Source organism: Aethalodelphis obliquidens, unplaced genomic scaffold (assembly GCF_003676395.1).
Source record: "Aethalodelphis obliquidens isolate GAN/ISIS:26980383/991018 unplaced genomic scaffold, ASM367639v1 scaffold7, whole genome shotgun sequence".
In the NCBI taxonomy this organism is placed as follows: domain Eukaryota; kingdom Metazoa; phylum Chordata; class Mammalia; order Artiodactyla; family Delphinidae; genus Aethalodelphis; species Aethalodelphis obliquidens.
The window spans coordinates 12,851,769-12,871,488 of NW_020837951.1; the positions used below are offsets into that span (position 1 = coordinate 12,851,769).

Consider the following 19,720-nt stretch of genomic DNA (forward strand, 5'->3'; position numbering starts at 1 on the left):
AGAGCACGGAGATTCCCTCAGTAACACAGGCCACCCTTCCTGGTGCCCCCAGCTGGGAGGGGCAACTTCCGCATCATTCCCATCACAGTCATCTCCTCTGGGCTTTCAGCCTGTCCTCTGAGGGGGGTGGGCAGGATCACAGGCGACTCTACACTGAGCACCGTGATCATGAGGGAGAGCACGCCCCTGGTGGAGAGCTGGTCCTCTGAGAAGCTGCCTCAAACTCTGGAATTGGGAGGAGGGGTCCCATAGGCAGCAGCCCGAGGGCCGCTAGAGGGGAAGCAAAGGGGTTAGTTTCACTGTAGAGTGGCTGGTGACTGTCCTGTCCATAGCCCAGGCCTCAGGCATGTCGCCCGGCTGCTCTGGGGCGTCAGAGGGTGGGGGTAGGAGTGGTACAGCCTCACGCCAATCCGGGCTTGCTCTCCGCGGCCACTTGCATACCCCACCCAGGCTGGGAATGCAGCCCAAGCCACCCCTTGCAGGCAGGTGCAGGCAGATGGACTGTCGGCCAGGAGACCCAGCATTAGCAAGGGGCGCTTTTCCACTCACCGGCACCAAGGCACACAGGAGGGTGGGTGGGGGAGGAGCTAAGTGGGCCCTGACACCTGCGAAGGAGTCACACGCCAGCCGTGGGAGCTGGGTGTTTTCCTTCCTGCCTTTTCGGTCTCCCTATGATCTCCAGCTCGCTTCTGTGGCCCTCTCAAATAGCCATTAATTAGAGCCTGGTAATTAACTTTCTGGTTCAAGTAATATTTTGCAAAGGAATTCCATTAAAGAGTCAATTTGCATATCCTCAGACATGGGACCTGGAAATAAGCAGGGTTACTCTGGGAGAATGCGCAAGGCCTCACCCACAGCACCCCTCAGGCCTGGCACCCAGGCCTGCGCTCTGCAGGCACCTACAGGCACGAGGGCATTCAGAGGGTGGCTGTGCTGATGGCCCGGGGATATGCTGAGCCCTGGGAGGCTCTTCCCAAGAAGGCAGGCGGTCTGTTCACAGAACTGGCCAGCTCGGTGGCCACACGCCCAGACAGCAACTGCACACACGCACACAGATGCGCACATGTGAGAGCGCACACACAGAACATGCCACGCACACGGCGAAACAGGATGTATGTAAACACACACGCACATGCCGGTAGACACGTACACATAAGAAAACAGACACAGTAAGAACGGTAGCCAGCACTCATTGAGCGCTTAGAATGAACCGTATGTCCATATTCAACCTACAAATACAGCCACTTCATGTGGTCCAGCCCTACATGAAGCGCCAGGCCCTGTTCCAAACGCTTTACATGCGATTATTCACCTCAGATGCACAAGGACACTTAATATACGACGCGCACACACCTTCACGAGGGCAGGTGCGTACCTGTAAGACATACAAAACCACGCACTCGTGGAGGTACACATGCCTACAGACACTTGTACAAAAAAAGGCTTCTCTAGCTTTTAAAACCCCAGGCTGGGGCTGATCACATTCTCACTAGCTAATTTCCACCGTTCCTAAAAATATTGCCCAGCTCAGATCTCTGGAAGATACACGAGGGAGCTGCAGATCTAAAAGGAGGGCGATAAAAATGAGAAAGCAAAAATAAATTGGTTCTTCTCCAAGTCTGGGTCATGTTCTGTGGCTTTCCCCTCCCTCTGGAGATGAGGCTCAGAATCATGTGCTCGTTAGTGGGGCTCCAGTCAGCCCTGCCCCAAAGGTGCCCATGGGGATCCAAGTACAATGCTGCAGCTGGGTCGGGACGTGGTCATGAGGCCTGGCTTCTGTAAGGGTCCCACCACCACGCCTTTGACCATGTGCCTCAGTTTCCCTGAGTCTAACAGTCCCTTCACCACCTACCTATTCTGCATGGTGAAAGACCTTTCAAGGTGCTGTGTAAACGCCAGGCCTCCTTATGATAATTATCGGATTAAGAATTAAATCTGATTCCCTTATGGCGAGGAGAGCAGGGGAGGGGGGGAGTTGGGAAGCATTCCTTGCAGGTAATTAATGAATTCCCGGCCATACCGCTTGGAAGACAGAGACCCATTTAACAAAGATCCACCTACATGAGGCCTCTCAGAGCTGAGGAAGGCCAAACAGGGCAACTAAGGCTCCTGCAAGGGACTTGCCAGAACGTTCAGAAGGCAAAGGACACGAACAGACAAGCCTCAAAAGCAGCAGCACTACTGGCCCTTAAACTCAGGAAAACAGCGTTCAATCACTAACAAGCAAGAAATGCAAACAACAAAGAAATGCCATTTTTCTGCCTACACAAATGACGAAGACTGTGTTAATGACGACACCCAATGTTGTTAAAGGTCTAAGGAAACAGGTGAGCACCCTCAAAAATCACTGGGGGGGTGTAAATTACTACAGGCTCTCCATGGGAGGCATTTTTATCAAAAACCTGAAACTCTTCATATTCTTCGACCTAGTAATTCTAAGACTTTACCTCATGAAATCAATCACAGATGTAGATAAATGATGCATACTCAAGGATTAAATACCAGCACCATTTTTAATAAAGAAAAACTAGACATAACCTAAATGCCTAAATTACTAAAAACAAGTAAGGCCTGAACATCAGATGGAACAGTAAACTTTACAAGTCAATTTTTAAAACACATATAGTAGAGGTTTGCTTTCCCAGGTGTAGCCAAGAACCAGGGTCATTCCACTTGGCTATTTCTTGCGTTCAAAGTAGTAATGATCCTCTGTGCAGCCCCTTTCACCTTACGAGGGACAGCAACATCGAGTATTATTTCTCGAACTCAGAATAACACCGCATGATTGCGTGTTATTATTCCCACACTGCAGATGAGAAAACTGGGGCTTACCAAGATGAGGGGCCTGTTCGCCACCAATATTAACTACCACTTACTGAAAACCTAAAACACACCTGTCTAACCGCTCTCGCGTGTTATAACTTATTTAATAAAATTTTAGAAACATTTAAGAAACGTGTAAGACCCAGTGTGAGTTGCTAAGGAAACAGTACTGAACAGGACAGACATTTTCTATTAAACACATGCTGAATATATTAATATCATTTCCAACGACACTATTATCATCAGACCCATTTTGCCAATGTGCAAACTGAGGCTCAGAAAGGTTAAGTGACTTGCCCCAGGAATGCCTGGCTTCAAATCCAAAGATCACATACTTCCCATTATTCGCAGAGACTAAGATGCCCAATCATCTCAACATCACCCAAGGGAAGGCAAAGAAGGACCAGGCTCTCCCTGTCTACAGCAGGGGAGGGAGAGAGCGGAGAAAACCCAGGCCTGGGTGCCCAGCCCTTCCTGCACCTACTGTCAACAGAAAACAGATTCTGTCTTCCATTTTTTCCTGTTCCTCATCAAGCTTCCTCTCCTCCCACCAAGGAATGCCTCACCCAAAGGGGGAGAATTGATTCCTGCCTACTCAGGGCCGGGTGAGCCCCCGGTGAAAGCCCCCTCCCTCCACTTCCAAATTATCTCCCTCCCTAGTCTTACACTGCCTGGAATCCTACCATTAGTAACTTTCAGGTGTGGGAACTCCAGGCAACACACATACTCCCTGTAAGGGAAATCAATCTCTCACTCCACACATATCAGCCTTGGGTAACTGCACCTGGGTTGCCCGCCTGTGTGGAGGGCCAGAGTCACCCAGATACAGTATCAGCGAGAAAAAAAAATGAGGAAAGCACAGTATTGCCAGCTGACCCTCCTAGGTACTCAGCAACATTAATAAATAAATGAGTGACTTGGAAATTATCTTCTGGGAAGGCAGAAGCACCACATCCGAGATCGCTTTTACCAACATTAATACCGTCTTGTAAATGAAGCAGGAACATTTCCAGCCTGCAAAACAAAAGTGCTTTTGCCAGCACACCTTTCACCTGGAAAGCCCCCGAGCGGCATTCATTTCTGTTATCCACGGGGAAATGATTACCTGTCCTTGGTGCTTATTTCCAAAACCTCCAAAGGAGAAATGAGCGTTGAGGGGTCCAGTGATCTTGGAGACCGACTGGGAACCTCCCCCAGGCTGTTTTCAGGGAAGTAAGTACAAAGGCTCAAACCTGTCCTGTGGCCCTCGGGGACCCCAGAGCCCAGTTGTGCCCACCAAGCCCTGGCTGGCTTGACCCCAGCCTCACAACCAGGCATCAGCCCTCTCCCCGCATCAGCCAACTTCAGCGTCTCCACACCTGGGGCAGACTCCTTTCCCAAGGAGCTGAAAGATCCCAGAACGGAGCTAACTGGATGAGAGAATCCAGAGGAGAGAATCCCGGCACACACACAAAAAAAGCTCCCAGATGAGAGAATCCCAGCGCAAAAAGAAAATAACGTCCCCAGCACAGAGAGCATGCAACAAAGCCGCTTCAGCAGCCATAAAGCAGACAGATTCATCCAGAGTCAGAACCCAAGTGGCCGCCCCCGAGTTCCCTGTGCTCCTTCTCCCCATGAGGCGGCCACGGGGGCTCACATCTGCCACCCTAGAGGCCCCCAGCCCCCTTCCCGTGCCCATCTCCTCAGTGAGGCCGCTGTCTCTGCACTTGCCCCTTCCCAGGGAGAGGCACGGCAGCCCAGCGGGGTCCCATGAGCCAAGCCAAAGGCAGCCGTTCTGTCTTCCCAGCCTTCAGCAGCACCACCACCCCACAGCAGAGCGGGGGGAGGCGCCTCTCCACTCACCCAGCGTTGACCGTGAGCTTGGGGGGTGGGGGTGGGGGTCGCCAGAGCTGGCTTGACTCACTCAACTCCAAACAGGGCGAATCCAGGGACTGCCCCAGAGAAACACCTGCCCAGCCATCCCACCAGCAGCCGCTAAATCTACTTGTCGGCGAAGCAGCACGCCAGGAGACCCCAGTCCGAGTAAAGCCCGCTGCCGCTCCAAGGTTGGACAGGAGGGCTTCAAACTCAGTCTCTCTGCCTGTCCGTGGGAAGTCTGGGCTCCCTTCCTGGGCCAGAGGAGCCACCAAGCCAGATTTTGTTTATCGAAAATTAATAAGACAATTCCACACCACTGTCAGTGACGTTCTGCTCCAACCGCTACCATTTACCACCGCTTCTAGAAACAGACTTGTAGTCTTACTCCCTACCCAACCCCATCCGTGCCCCTCCGGCATGTGGCAAAGCTGACCTGAGGCCAAGCTGGGCAGGACCTGCTCCAGGTCATCTCAGCCGGGCCCTGACCTCCGGCCAGGGCTGCCAGCCGAGCACTCGCCGGCATCTCCGTGCAGGCTTCCGGCTGGAGGGAGGTAAACATGGCATGCACGCTGTCTGCTCCCAGGAGGGCAGGCACACTCAGAGGCCGGACCGCCTGCCGTCTCTCCTGTTCCCCAGACACCCACACATGCACACAAAACTGGGTACGTACACGAGGCCCTGAATGCGGGTGCAGAGGGTCCTGACCCCCACCAAGGAAAGCGCAGAGAAGGGCATGTTCCTGGGGAAGAAAGCCAGAGGAAGGGGCCGGGCGGAGGGAGGAAGGCAGCAAACCGGGTGGCCTGCCGCCCAGACAATAACAAAGATGGGAACCGAGATTTTCAAAGACGCAGTGGCTGCACCCAGCGCTGAGCTCTGGCCTGGCTAAATCTTCCTGCCAGGGCACGCCTGGTCCCCTGGGGCACCACGGCCATCAGAAAAAGGCTGAGGGTCCTGCCTCGGGCTGGGCTTGGCAGCTGGGGCAGCAAACCAGCTGCAGGCAGCGGGGAGGATGCATTAGAGAGAGCAGCTCCGGGCTGATGAAAATTAAAGGTCTAGTAATTCTCCTGGAGAGTGGAAAGAGTACTCTTCGGGAAGATGCTAGGGGTCAGTTAAACAGTCACTCAACCTTGGGCAGGAGTTGGGCTATAACTTGTACTCCTCTGCCTGCTGGAACCAAGGGGGAGGGGAGAGAGATTTCATTCTACCTGTGCCTCCCTCACAGGGAGTGCCAACTCACCAATCATACACAGGGGCACAGCCCTATGAAGGAAGGCAGATGCCAGGGGCCTGAGATGCTGGGGCTGAATGCCGAAAAGGTTCCTTGCTGCCTGCCCGTTCTTTCTTTCACCCCCACTTAGCTGAGCAGGAACACGTTCTAACTGGCACCAGAATCCACCACCATGCTGTGCCCAAGGAGAAAGGTGCTGGGGCTGGCACGGCTCAAGGAGGGGGGGACCTGGGCCCCAAGAGGCTGTGTCTGCCGGGTGTCCCCGCAAGCGGACAAGAGGGCTTGCCCTTGCGAGGTGAAGCCGGCTCCTTGCCAGTGACTCCTGGCGGGCTGAGCCACCTCCTCTCTCTCCTCCTCTGCCCCACAAGCCACCTCCCCTTGGAATTTCCACACCTGCTCCTGGCTTGCCCAGGAAAAGGAAACAGGGAATAGGAGACACCCCTGGGAGTGGAGAGGTGAGGGAGGGAAGCAGCTGCCCAGGGCTGGGAAGGATGAGGCCCTTATTCCTTGGCCTCAGGCACTGCCCGCTCTGCTCACCCCAGCCCCCAGCGGAGCACGCGCCCTACTTACAGCAGATGTGCCCCCTAAGCGGCCCAGCCCCCTGTTCCTCCCCTCCAGATGTTCACCCTTTTCGTCTCCGCTGGGTTTCCGCAAAACCCAGCCGAAATGCCTTTTGTATCGGACACTCAAGGGCTCCAGAGGCAGGGGATGGATCCTGGGGTGGAGGCGCCACTTCTGTCCCCAGCTCCGGGCACTGTACCGCCCGGGAAACAATGCCCACCTCGGCGAGGCGAGGCAGGACTTCTCGGCGAGGGCACTTCCCTCCCGGCCTCGCCCCGAGGCTCGGGCGCCCGGTCCTCACCCCTGGGGGAGTGAGAAGGGTCCTCCCGTCGCGCCCCGCCCCCGTCCGAGATGGCCCCACAAGTTGCCGGAGGGCGGCGTGGGGTGCCCTCGCGCTTTCGGCGCGCCCCAGTCCGGCTCTCGCTTTGTCCCCGCGCCCTCCGGGGCGCATCCCGGGGCGGCGGCGCGCGGAGGCCGGGCCGGCGGCGACGGCGGGCTCACCTCTCATTGTCCGCGGCGGAGGCGGAGGCGGCGGCGGCGGCGGCGGCGGCGCTCCGGAACCCCGGCAGGATGTGGCGGAAGCTGTGGTTGCGGTCCAGCTTGGGCTGGCTCTTGGTGCGCTTGATGGAGCCCTTGAGGCGGCGGCTGAGGAAGCCCTGCGCGCGGGGCGACAAGAGGGGGGAAGGGAGGCGGGGTTAGCGCGGCGGCGGCGGGCCCGGGACCCGTGCGGAACCCGCGCCCTGGCTCGGGCGGCCGTGCGGCCGAGGGCGGGCGCGGGCTCGGGCTGGCCCCTGCACCTCGCGGCCCGCGCCGCCCGCCCGCCAGCCGACCGAGCGCCGACGGCCCGGCCCGCGCAGCGCGGCCCAGCCCACCCCGCGCCGCCAGCCAGCCAGCCAGCCAGCCACGTCGCCCCCGCCCCCTAAGCCGCTGTTGCCATGGCGACGCCGAGCCGAGCCGCGCCGGCCGCTACCGAGGACGCCCGAGCCCCCCGGGCGCGGGGGCGGGGAAGCCCCCGGGGGCTGAGGGGGCGGGGCTGCAGAGGGGCGGGGACCCTCGGGGGGCCTCCGCGGCAGCAGCCTCCTCAACTCTTACGGTAACACGGTCACACACCGCCACCCACCTGGAGGAGTCCACGCCCCCCTCCCGGTCCTGGATTGCCAAAGCGCCTTCCTCCACCCGCGAGGTCGATGTTCTCAGCCCGGGTAGTACAGATGGGGGAAACTAAGGCTCTGCGAGCAGGCGTCCGGTCCTCTGGGGAATGACCGGCTAGCGCAGCTCCTGGTAGTACCCTGGACCCCTAACCTGTGTGTCTTTCCTTTCGCAGGTGACTGTCACAGGCCCTCGGGGTGGAGCCCTTTGCCTGGAACCGTTGTACCCCAGCAGGGGCAACCACCTTGGGGGCAGGGTGACCTAGTATCTAGCTCAAGGAGAGGCCGAGGGGCTGAAGGGTTTGCCGAGTACCCCCACTGCGTGCTTCAAGATTTGGAGCCAGGTCTGAGGGAAAGCTGGATCTTCCCTAGAGAGACTGCTGCCTGCTGGCCCATTCATGACCCATGGCGGGTAGGGGTCCACTCCCGGGAGGAGTATGACAGACCTCAGCGGGGCCTCCCCATTAGGCCATTCATGCATCTATCAGAGTGCGCTGGACTCTGAGACCGGAACCTAAGCTGAGTCCAGCCCCCAGAGCTCCGGGTCTAATGGAAGAGACAAGGAGGAGACAGCGTTCAGTACAGCGTTCAGTACAGCGTTCAGTACAGCAGGTTGAACCAGTCTACCCTGGGGTAGATTTGGGGGCTCAAGGGGCCACAGCCTGGGGTGTTCTGGACTTGGTACCCTCAGGCAGTTGGAGGGAGAGGAAAACTGCAGGAAGAGTGATTCCCTGTGGGTGGAGTTGTCGGAGAGGGATTCTGGGGACTCACCCACCCCAGCCTCAATTCCAGGTGATATAAGGACAGAAGGGAATGAGTTAATGTTGTTCACAATCTGAACACCACATTTCATCCGTCACACAATAAAGGGTGGGCTTGGTGGCCCTCTGCTCTGGGGGGAGAGTTGGACATTTGCTGTCGTCCACGCCCTTACTGGATCTGTCCATCTCTATGGCCCTGGCACCCAAGACTGATGAGAGCAAATGTTGGTTGTACCCATCATCTCATGTCACCCGCACAAACAGAAATGACAGAAAAACATCCCTTTCTGCAAATGGAGAAACCTTGCTCAGAGAGGTGAAATGACTCACCCAAGGACACACAGCTCTCAGACCTACCTAATGTCAGAGCTTTTCCCATAGGACCCCCCTCTTCTGCCCACCCTCTTCAAGCTTTCCCTTTTCCCATCTTTCTGCCCCTACTTTTTCCTCCCCCTCAATCTCTCCCATCCATAGAAGGCTTATTCCTGTGGCCACCTGTCAGAATTCTGCACATCCTTCAAGGCCCTTCTTCAGGCCTTCCCAGGCAGTGGAATCCAAATGCCTCTCACCTCTACAGCTTGGTATTACTCTAATCAGTTGCAGTTTAACAATTATCTCTTAGGGGTTAGGGACTACAGGAGGGACCCTCTTCCAGAGTGGTGACCCACAGACAGGACGAGGCCTAATGCAGAGGGACCACAAATGGTGGTGGGCCAGGGGGACAGCAGGCTCTCTGGGAGACACAGCATGAAGGCAGGGACCTGCACCCCTGAATAAGCTCTGGGCTCTCCCAACCTTGGCCTCTTGGCAGCTGTTGGGGGAGGAGGGATGCGCCTGGCTAACTTGGATGGGTTCTTCTCTCGCAGGTGTGGTTGTCAAGCAAGTTCCCCCAATGGGCTTGTACTTTTTATTGGTTTTTATTTTCTACACTGATTAAAATTTCACAATTTTTTACACTCTTGTGGTACAAAGAACCACAAAGCAGGTTTCACAATTTACGGAGCTCATTATGTAGCAATATGGACAGCTTTATCCTAATCCTGAGTTTAAAAAAAAAAGTTTTCTTCCTTCTAAGAGGTTGAGTGGGACAGTATCCCTTCGTCTTCCCCACCCCCACCATCAAGGCTACACTTAATGCTCCTCTGATAAGCATTACCTGTAAGCATCCTTGAAGCCTACTCTGAATGTACCTCCCCAAACTGACCATGACCTTGGGGACTCAAACTCTCTATAATATCATTCATTCACCGTTTGTCAAGAGCCTACCATGTGCTAGGCATAGTGACCAAGACTGACATGAACACTATGAAGTGAGCAGTGTACAGAATAACAAAAGGACAGGGAGCTCACCTGTCCCCCACCTCACCACACATATCCACCATGGAGGACCTTATGTCCCCCAGAGGACCCAGCTCAGGGCTCTACATATGGCAGGCTTAACAAACGCTCATTATCCGAGAAAGCCACAGCTGGAAGGGGACTCAGATCCAAAAGACTGTATTACAAGGGTGAATAATGCCCAGAGAGGGGAAGGTCTTTCCCAAGGTCACACGGCAAGGTTAATCAAAGACCCCGGACTCCAGTTCCCTGCCCTGCTTAGCCTCACAGCTTGCTTACTGACCTCCTTCTTGGGGTAAAGGGACAAGGGTGGCTCCTTGCCCAGCCCTGGATGAAGGGAGACGAGCCTTTTCTCCTGCCCCTTCACGGGAAGGTCCCAGGACATGATTTCTGGAGGCAGCTGCAGCCCTGAACTCAGAAAGAGGGAATGACTGGCCTTCAAGTCAGAAAATCTTGTTCTAGACCCAAGTCGACCTTTAGTGAGGGGCAGTGGGCAAATCACATCCCTTCTTTCAGTAAAACAGGGCTCTCGAGGCTCACTGCCGTGGACCCCACTGACAGCCCAGTGGCTGAGAGCTGGGAGCCAGAGGCAAACAAATGGGGCTCAAATCCAGCTCCATAGACCCCTGGCGGTGAGATGGTAGGCAAGGTCCCTCACCGCTCTGTGAACTGGGTGGGGGCTGCAGTGAGGATTAAGTAGGACAAAGCCCTGGATCCCCTCCCCTTCCACACCCCCAGGGCCTGACTTTATCCACCTTCTCCAGGAGGCCCTGACTACATACTCCAGCCCGGCTGATCACACTCCTCAGGCCAGCTGAAGTCCTCTCACACTGCTTGTGTTCAAATCTTAGTTCAGATAAACTGGGAAAATTACTGGACCTCTCTGAGCCTCAGTGTCCCTATCTGTAAAATGGGTTAAGGATGATACCTTCTCTATAGGGTTGTGGGAAGGATTAAATGAGGTAGGCTATCCCCAGTAAAACGGTAAATACTAAGCAACTAAACACAGTAGTTGCCAGCTTTATTATTATTATTACCGAGGTTGGCTCCGATATAGCCACCAATTTTTGCCCCAAGGAGGTATGTGACCACCACAGGTGGGAGTCTGTCTGGGCTCTCGGAGGAGCTTGAAAGCAAAGTGGCGGTGGGGACAGGGCTGGTGTCATGCCTAGTGAATGAATGAATGTGCTTGCAAAAATTATCCTGGAGCCACAGAATATCACTCGGTTTGGTAGTTTTGAACTCTTTTAAACAAGCACTTCTCTTCTAAAGTAACCTCCCAGAGACTCCGGAGGTTCAAAGTGCTCGGGCGGGTGGAGCCGCACAGGTGGAGGCCTCCGCTTTCATTCACTGGCGCCGGGTCTGATGGCTAAAGCTCAGCAAGGCGCCTGCACAGTCCGCAGGGAACAAGCCTGCCCCCTCCCCAGATGGCGCGCTGTGTCTCTGCTAACACAGCCCCATTCCCCTGCGCTTCTCAGGCAGCTGTGCCACTGTGCTTAGGTCAACTAAGGCCCCAGGGACTTTTGCACGAGGCTGCTGCCTGGTGTCACCACCCCCAGCCCTTTGGTGACAGGGTGTGGACAGCCCTTGTAGCCTCTGCCCACGTCCGTGACAGCTCACTGCCCGTGCAGATGTCCTCCCTCCCAGCTAATCCATGTCAATGGTCCAAGCCCCTTGGGCTTCCATCCATGTCAATGACCAAAGTGCAAGAAAAGTCCCGAGCGGAGGACAGAGGCCCATGGGGTCTCTGGCTTGCAGGACCCGAGTTGTCGACTGCTCCCCCATCCCTATTCTCTGCCCCACGCTGACCCCGGCCTCAGTGCTACTTCTCCAGGAAGTGCTGGGAAGCTTTCTCAAAGGCCTTTCAGAATTCCAGACTCGTGATTTCTCCATTCACCATTTCAATCCATTCCATGTGATGACGATGCTGATAAATTACCAATTTCCAGGCTCCTGCTCTGCCAGGTCGCTCTGCCCGGGGCACTCACAGAACACATCCGGAGCCTGAGCAGAGGGGATGCCTGGGAGGACCCGATGCCTCTTATCAGGAATCCTCGTGAGGACATGTGCTTCAGAAAGATGTTTGGGGTTTTCAAGTGGGGAGACAGAGGCTCAGAGAATGTAAGCTACTTGCTGAGAGTGGCAGAGCTGTTAGGTGGTAGAGCTGGGACTGTAACCAGGAGAGTTCTAGCCCCTGAGCAGGCAGGGCAGGGATCCTCTTACACATGCACACACGCCACACACACACACACACACACACACACACACACACACACGTGTCAAAGGCCAGAACGGAAGTGACTGTTCAGCCCCTCCTCCCCATGCCCCAGGTACCATGCTGGGCCCGGGGGAGAGAAGAAAGAAGGGAAGGTGGGCTTCTCCCTGAGTGCAGGGCTGTCACCTGGGGCTCACAGGTGAGGACCTGGCGGCTCAGGGAGGGGAGACTTGCCCAGTCCCATCCTCACGTATGCATCACTCCCCATCCAGGAGGCAGCATTTGGGGGGCCATGGGTTTGTATTCCAGCAACGCCACTTGGGCACCTGGGAGTCACGTGTCACCACTGGTCTCACCTGAGTGTAAAGCACTCGGCACCAGGCATGGCACATAGTAGGTGCTCTACCAGCCCCGACCCCATCATCTGTTTGGTTCTGCACCCTCGATTCTGCTTTCATCACCTTCTCCCTTTTAACAAACCAACTCTGGGTCACTGCAGACGGGTGGGTGGGCCTGACCTGCGACAGTGCTCAGGGTGAAGGCAGAACCCCATGGCCCTCCCTCGGCCCCGGACCAGCTTCTCCTTTGTGGCCGTTTCTAAGGCCTGCACCCAAACAGATCCCCTTCAAAGAAGGAGGCTCTTTTAACAGGCATGTCTCTCAATTTCTTTCTGAGGCTCTGTGCAAATGCCAAAAGCACACCTAAATAAACAGGAAAGGGAGCGGAAGATCCCATCCAGATATCACCGCCTCTCTCAGCCCCAGGAGAGGAGATCTGCCGGGCTCAGAGGCTGGCAGGAAGACCTGACACCTTGGCAGGCTGGTAGGGACACCTCACTCTACCCTGGCAGAGGCTCCAGGAAGGGGCTGGAGATGGTGAGGAGTCCTATGTTATTCTAAGATAGCAGCGTGAGAGCTGGGAGTGCCCAGAGCCGGCAGCCAGGCCAATGCCCACATGATACAGATAAGGCACCCGAGGCCCAGAGGGCAGGGGGACTTCCCCAGAGTCACTGAGCAGGGCAGTGGCAGACCCATGGCAGAACCTAGGTCCCCTTTCTCCTTGCCCGGTGCTCTTTGCAATGCCAGAATGCTTCCAGAACCTCCCAGGCTCCCCATGTTTCCTCTTTCCAGGCCTCAGTCTTCCCATCTGTACTCTGAGGGCCTGGGTTGGGTGATCACCAAGCTCCTTTCCAGTGCTAGTATTTGATGATTCTCTAAAGCTAGAGCAGCTGCCTTTCACAGCTGGGCTCTCCCACGTATGGCACTAACAGTACCAGCAATTTCTGTGGCTTTGCTCGAGTCCTTCAGATGCACAACTCCTCCTGCCCTCTTCCCCTATCCTGGGGCTCTACCCTCAGCAAGCTGCCAGGCCTCCCTGGCCTCCTCCCCTGGGAGCTACGCACCACCAAAGCGGGTCCCAGTTGGGAAATAACTCAGTAACGGTGGAATGTCAGACACTGTGACAGGTGAAAGGTGGGAGGAATTTTAAGCCAGGATCAAGTTGGTGCCTTCCCAGTGGCCACCTACTCACAGGCCACCCTAAGTGCACAGAACCCTCACTAAGCCCATGACGGCGCTCCTTTGAACATAAGACCTCCACACTCCACCTTACCCGGAGAAGGTAGCCGGACTCCTCAGATCACACAAAGAGAACCAATTCACTGGCCGTGAGGACCGGGAGGGGGCTGGAGCCTGACACTCGAGGATCACTCTTGCATTAAAATATTGCCCGGATAGCTACACCCACACATATTCACATGGAGAAGTACCCAGGGAGAGAAACACACCCAGGTTCAAGGACATGGATGGGGCACATGTCGGGGAGGGACATGGCCACAAAGAAATGCGTGTATAAACATAACAGGTCTCCCTAGCACCACCAGATACACACACCTAAACACACAGGTGCACACTGACCAGCGCACACACAAATACACACATACACAACCATGAAACCCACAGATAAACATACAAATATATTGAGACAGGCACACAGATTTACACATATATTCAACGGTCATCAGGTACTCACAGAGTTACGCTGACACCCAGGCCAGACACACCGGCCCACACGCGCTCACGTTCACAGCCACGGCAGGAAGGGAGAGTGGCCGGGTAAGCTCAAAGAGCCACACGCCCACATCTTGGGCCGCGGCGGAGAAAACGGCTCCATGTTGCTGCCGCCACAATTTCACCTGCTCCGCAGGCAGGGCCTCACTTTGTGCCAATCTCTGAGGACGACATACTTGCTTCTCTCACACCCTGAAAACTGTCTTCACAGCTCCCTAAATGTGTGGTTTCTGGGTGCCTTGAGGCCTGGCAGGTTGCTCTGCAGGGCCTCACCCCTACCCAGAACTGGAGACGCCTGCCCCGAACATCTCTCCTTCTGCCCATCACCGCACCTGAAACACCACCATTTGACACACCTCTTTAGGTCCTAGGATTACCTTGACGTCTAGGAATCCCTGGGTAAGATGCAAATACCTTTCTTCCCCCTCCCCCAAGAGGCAAGGTAGTAGAGGGTTCCACCACTTAATGACTGTGGGCCTTAGGCCAGTGCCTTAACTGTCCGAGCCTGTTTCCTCTTCTATAGAACGGGGACTACAGTAGCTACCTCACAGACTATTGTAACGAGTCAGTGAGATCATGCATGGAAAGAACTGAGCCTATTTCCCGGCACACAGTAAAAATATTAGCTACTGTCATCATCACTGCCACCGTCATTGTTTTTATTGCTCAGACTTTGCTCGGTCACCAGGGGACGGCCCAGCCATTAGCCAGGAGGAAACAGAAGGCAGCAGCTTACAGAAGCAACTTCTAGGACCCAAAGCTCCTGTGATGGAGAAGGGGGCTGGTCAGTGGCTCACGCAGGGCGTGTTTCCTGAGCCTCGCCATGTGCTGAGCCCCAAGAAGCGCTAGCTCTCTGCCTTCAGGGGTCCCGTGGTCCAGCTGGAGAGGCGGCCCAGGCCGTTCCGAGGCACCTGTGGGAGCCGCCTCGCTGCTTTGGCTGTCCCCAACCCTGTCACCCTTCCCTGTTCGTTCTCCGAGAGCATCCAGAGGGACATTTGGAAAACCAGACGAGACCCTGCCGTGGACCAGCTCCACCCCTGGGCTCCTGGGATGAAGGCCTAGCTCCTTGGCGAGGCCTAAGGCCCCTCATGATCTCCCTCCTGGGCTCCAGCCCCAGTGGCTTCAGCGGCACTTTTGGAACTGCCAGCTCCTCCTGCCACAGGGCCTTGGCCCAGGCTACTGCCGCTGCCTAGAACAGAGTCCCCCTTTGCCCGGCGGGCCCTGCACACCCTTTAGTCTCTCTTCAGTCTTCTCCTCAGGGGCCTCCCAGATGCCCTCGGATTGGGCCATATCTCCCTGCAGACCTATCACAGTTGTAGTTGTACATGCATTTGTTTCATGCCTTCCTCCCCCACAGGACTGTGGGGGCCATTGCGGCCTGGGTCTCCAGTGCTGGACACCTGGCAGGCATTCCGTAAATACTTCCTAAATGAATAAACAAAGAAAAAAGAAAAAGGAGAAAGGCAGAGAATGTGCTCTGGGAGGCCTTTTAAGGGATTCCACTTGGGGTCAATCTGGGTGGACTTGCTGGAGGAGGCAGCTTTTGAAGGCATAATAGAAACACTGAAGGTGAGGCAGCAGGTGGGCTTGCTGAGATCATGTGGGGCAGGGCAGCCGTACAGGGATATTCCAGGCAGAATCACAGCACAGGCAAAGATTGAAGAGGTAGGACAGCAGCGGGTCTGGCTGACCTGGAGGGCCCCGGAGTGATCACAGGTCCCACCGACCTCCAAGTTACACACCCGAGCCCAGGCTCATGACACGGGACATACAACCCCCTCCCCAAAGCAGAGGACACCCAGGTCAAGGGGGCCCATTAGAAACCCTGAGAGTCTAGAGGAGGGAGGAGGGGTCACGCAGTTGGGAAGCAGGTGGGGGCGTGAAGGTGGGAGGGGGAAATGAGGACAACAGAGAGACCCTCCTGGTACCTGCCAGTGCCCAGGACTGAGTGGCATCAGTTAACAGAAATCAGACACTCATTCCTAAGGTCTCGAGCAGGGATGTGATAACCCAGAGCAGCCAGGGAGTGACTCACTCCCATCAATCCTCTGGCTGGCCAATGCTTGCCTTACCTCGGAAGCCCACCCCAGAGGTCAGGATGGGCACACACACTTCATCAGCTCTTTAAGCCCTCAGCCAGTCCTGACCTCGGGGCAGGGAGTCCAGCATGAGGGCCACATGGCTGGGGGAAAACCAACTCCATCAGGGAGCCACACCCCTGCAGCAGGCTCTTACTGTCTCCTTCTGCCTCCCTCCAGGCCCTGTCACTGAGGCCCCGGCACCAGGCCAGTCTTCCCAGGGTGTGACTCACTGCTTATCCCCCATCAGAACAACCCTGTCCTATGCTCTGTGCACTCTGTGTGAGTGAACACTCTCACCAGAGGCTGCCTGGCAGGAGTGGCAAGAAAACCATGCGTAGACTCAAGAAATCTGGGTTCAAAACCTAGCTCTGCTATTAACAATAATGAGAACTATTCCAACGCGTTAATAAGAGCAAGCCAGATGTATTTATTAAGCTCTGTCTAAGCTTCAGGCACTGGATTAGAGCTTTACATGACTTTCCTTGTTTAATTCTCAGAACCCAATGTGCAGAGGAGAAAATGGAGGTTCAGAGACATTAAGCTACTTGCACAAGGCCACACAGCCAGGAAGTGGCAGAGCTGGGTTCAACCCAGGTGGTCGGCACCAGAGCCCAAGACCTTCCATAATTCCACTACTGCACTATGAGGCTGTGAGCAAGCACCTTAGCCTCTCTGTGACTCAGTTTCCCCATCCGTACAATGAGAGGATTGGTCTAGATGATCTCTAACTCCCTTTCCAGCTTGGGCATGCCATCCTTCCCCTCCTTGGTGACCCATTTGCCGGTGAGAACAAGGGGACCTTCTGGAGACAAAAGCTTGCCTGAAGGAAGGGTGCTAACGGTGGGACTTCAGGCCCTGTGCTGGGCCACAGGGAGCTTCTGCTGGGTCAGACTGCGCCACCCTGCCCTCCCAGGCACTTAGCTGGGCGGGGATAGCCCCAGAGCATCAAGGCGGGGAAGAGGAGCTATCCCATCTCTCCCTGGACCAGGAGCCACCAGGGAACACCAGGACCCCAGGGTGCTCCAGCCCCAGAGACCAGTGAACGCTAGCGGCAGGGAGAGGGGAGAGGTGGGCGGCAGCTCTATAAATCCACCTGAGTGAGCAGTGCTCTTAAAAGCCCTTTTCACTGCAGGATACAAAATGCACCGTTTGGGGAGAGGATTTTATAGGCTATTTCTCCTCCTGGGTTGATTTACCGTCTGCAAGCCAGGCTCACCTGGGCGTCCCGCCCCTGAGGGATCATGGGGTGGAGGCAAGGTCAATTTCAAGGCAAGACAGCGGTGGTCTGGGTGACTTGTGCTGACCTCCTCCCACGGGGGTGGCCCCTCCGCCTCAGAGATGCAGTGGGCTCTCAAGAGGAAGGAGGTGGAAACACACCGCCTCTCCTCACCCCGCCCTCACTCACTGGATGTATTCACTCCCTGCGTCTCTCACATACCTTCAGCCCACAAACCCCTCAGGTGCCTGCGACAGGTGAGGCCCTGCCCCAGTGCCTGGGGCTCAGAGAAATCAGAAACAGTCACCTTGAGAAAGTCACCACGTCCGGTTAAGTCACAGCGTCTAAGTTCTGGAGCCTGTGGGGAGGGGAAGTCTGCAGGCGTCTGTGGCAGAGCACAGGGGAGGGAAGGAGCTCTCGAGGAACGGAAATGGGGAGGAAGTGTGGGCAGAAGGACCAGCCTATACGGATGCTGGGACAGGCCTGGGGGCCTCGATGCCAGCAGGGGAGCTGGATTCCACTCCCTGGCAGCCATCGAAGGCACCGGAGCGGGGCAGTAACAATCATGGCTCATTTTAGATGGTCTTTAAGCAATTCCATGGGAAAAGTTACTCATCCCCACGCAGGGCCTTGTGTCGGAAACAGATGCCATTGCTGCCGCCTCCAAAGAGGGCCTCCTGGCTTTGGAAACAATTCCCACCCGAAGATTCGGATATAATTATGTCTGCAATCCAACCCAAATGCCACTGGATGTGATAGAGGCAATCACTGCATTTTCATATGGGGGTGGGGTGGGAACAAAGGCCTCTGAGCCCTGCCCCTCACACCCAGTTTCCTGGGTCCCCTAGGAGAGGGGAAGGCCTACAGGGGCCACACAGGGTGGGGTGGGAAGAGGGGAGCAGGTCCCTCCCACGCAGGGTGTCTGCCCTGCACAGGCAGCTTCTGACCTGTGAGGGCCAGGCCAGCTGAAGGCAGGGGCAGAACAAGATGAGGCGGAGTGCCAGCTCTGTCCCCGATTGGCTGTGTGGCCTGGAACAACCTCCCCTCTCAGGGCCTCAGTGTTCTCATCTATAAAATGGAAAGAATAACAACACTGGCCGGCAGAGACTGAGCTGCGTGTCGTGAGCCAGGCTCTGTGAGACCTTCACTATCTAGGCTCTCGAGCTGAGTGAGCTTCAGCAAGTTCTTCACTCTCCGTCTGCCTTGGCTTTTTCACTTTAAACAAAGTGGGATTTGTGTTATCTGCCTCATGGTATCATGAGATGCCACCCAGCGAGGGCTCAGGAGAGGGCCTGACCCAGCGGACTGTGTAAAACAGGTTTTATGACTGCCCCACCCCTGCCTCCTTGTGCCCTCATGCAGACAGCAAGGAGCTGGCAGAGCCTGGATTCGAACCCAGGTCAGCCGGACTTCGTCAGAGGACAACCGTGATGGAGGGTCTATTGGTCCAGCCTGGCGACCGCGGTGCAGAGACAGTGCCAGCCTACACACTGGGCCCCTCAACCCCCTTCCTCCTGCTGGAAGGCTGCCTCGGCTCCATATCTTGCCCCCCTCCATGTCCCTGATGAGGGTCCCCTTTCAGAGGTCCCCCAGCTCCCTGGTCAACCCCGCCCAGTCGGCTCAGCCCAGCGGCCTACAGGCGCTCCTGATGTGAGCTGTTGCCTCTGCCCGGCAGTGGGCTCTGCAGCCTGTGTAGCTGGACCCCCATGGCCCCAAGGTCGGGGTGGGGGGCACACAAACCCCTGGGATCTCCACTCTCCTCTGGGAGCTGCCGCCCAGGCAGTCACTTGCTGCCCTCTGCTGCCCCCACCTGGGCAGAAACCACCCTGCACGGACACCTCCAACCTCCATCTGTACTCACCACCTGGGAACTTGGTCTCTGGTCTCTTAGGGATCCCTTCACCCCCTCTAGGCCTTCTGGTATCAGAGCCCGGTGTCAGAGCCAAGCCCTAGGAGCTCTGTCAGGGGCAATGTCATTTGGGGCAGCAGGAGGAGGGGTGCGGTAGGGAGGACCCGAGGCTCTGGGGAAAGGGTGGGGTAGGGTGAGCCCCATCCACCAGAAAGAGGGGCAGGGCGTGAACACTGGCTGAATGCCAGGCACTGAGCCCTCACAGCCGCCCTGTGAGCGAGGGACTCCTGTGCCCATTTACAGATGGGAAAAAGAGAGGCTCAGAGTTGAGGACCTTGCCTAAGGGATCCCACAGAGGGGAGCCATGGGGCTAAGATTCAAATCCTGCCCCATCCCAGGTAGACCTATGAGAAGAGCCAGTACTGTATCCCCAGGACCCAGGGAGGTGTGAAGAGAGGAAGAAAGACCCCCAAACAGTATCCCACCTGCCAGTCACAGAGCCCGACATTCCACCGTGACTCCAACTTCCAACGGATAAGGTTCCTTTCGTGCAAGGAACCTATGACACAGGGAT

At 56.2% G+C, this 19,720-nt stretch overlaps 1 protein-coding gene across 15 annotated transcripts in view; it reads right to left on the reverse strand.

The window, feature by feature from the left end:
• Nucleotides 1–19,720, reverse strand: part of DAB2IP (DAB2 interacting protein) — a 170,335-nt gene that overhangs the window by 75,751 nt on the left and 74,864 nt on the right. For 14 of the 15 annotated variants that reach the window (XR_003432514.1, XR_003432515.1, XM_027104967.1 and 11 more), the window contains one exon: nucleotides 6,971–7,125. The exons of the other annotated variant lie outside the window; for it this stretch is intronic. Coding sequence is in view for 11 of the 14 variants with exons in the window: in XM_027104967.1 (XP_026960768.1) it covers nucleotides 6,971–7,125 (155 nt within the window). In the remaining 3 variants the exon portion in view is untranslated. The remainder of the gene's footprint in view (nucleotides 1–6,970; nucleotides 7,126–19,720) is intronic. 15 annotated transcript variants of the gene reach the window in all.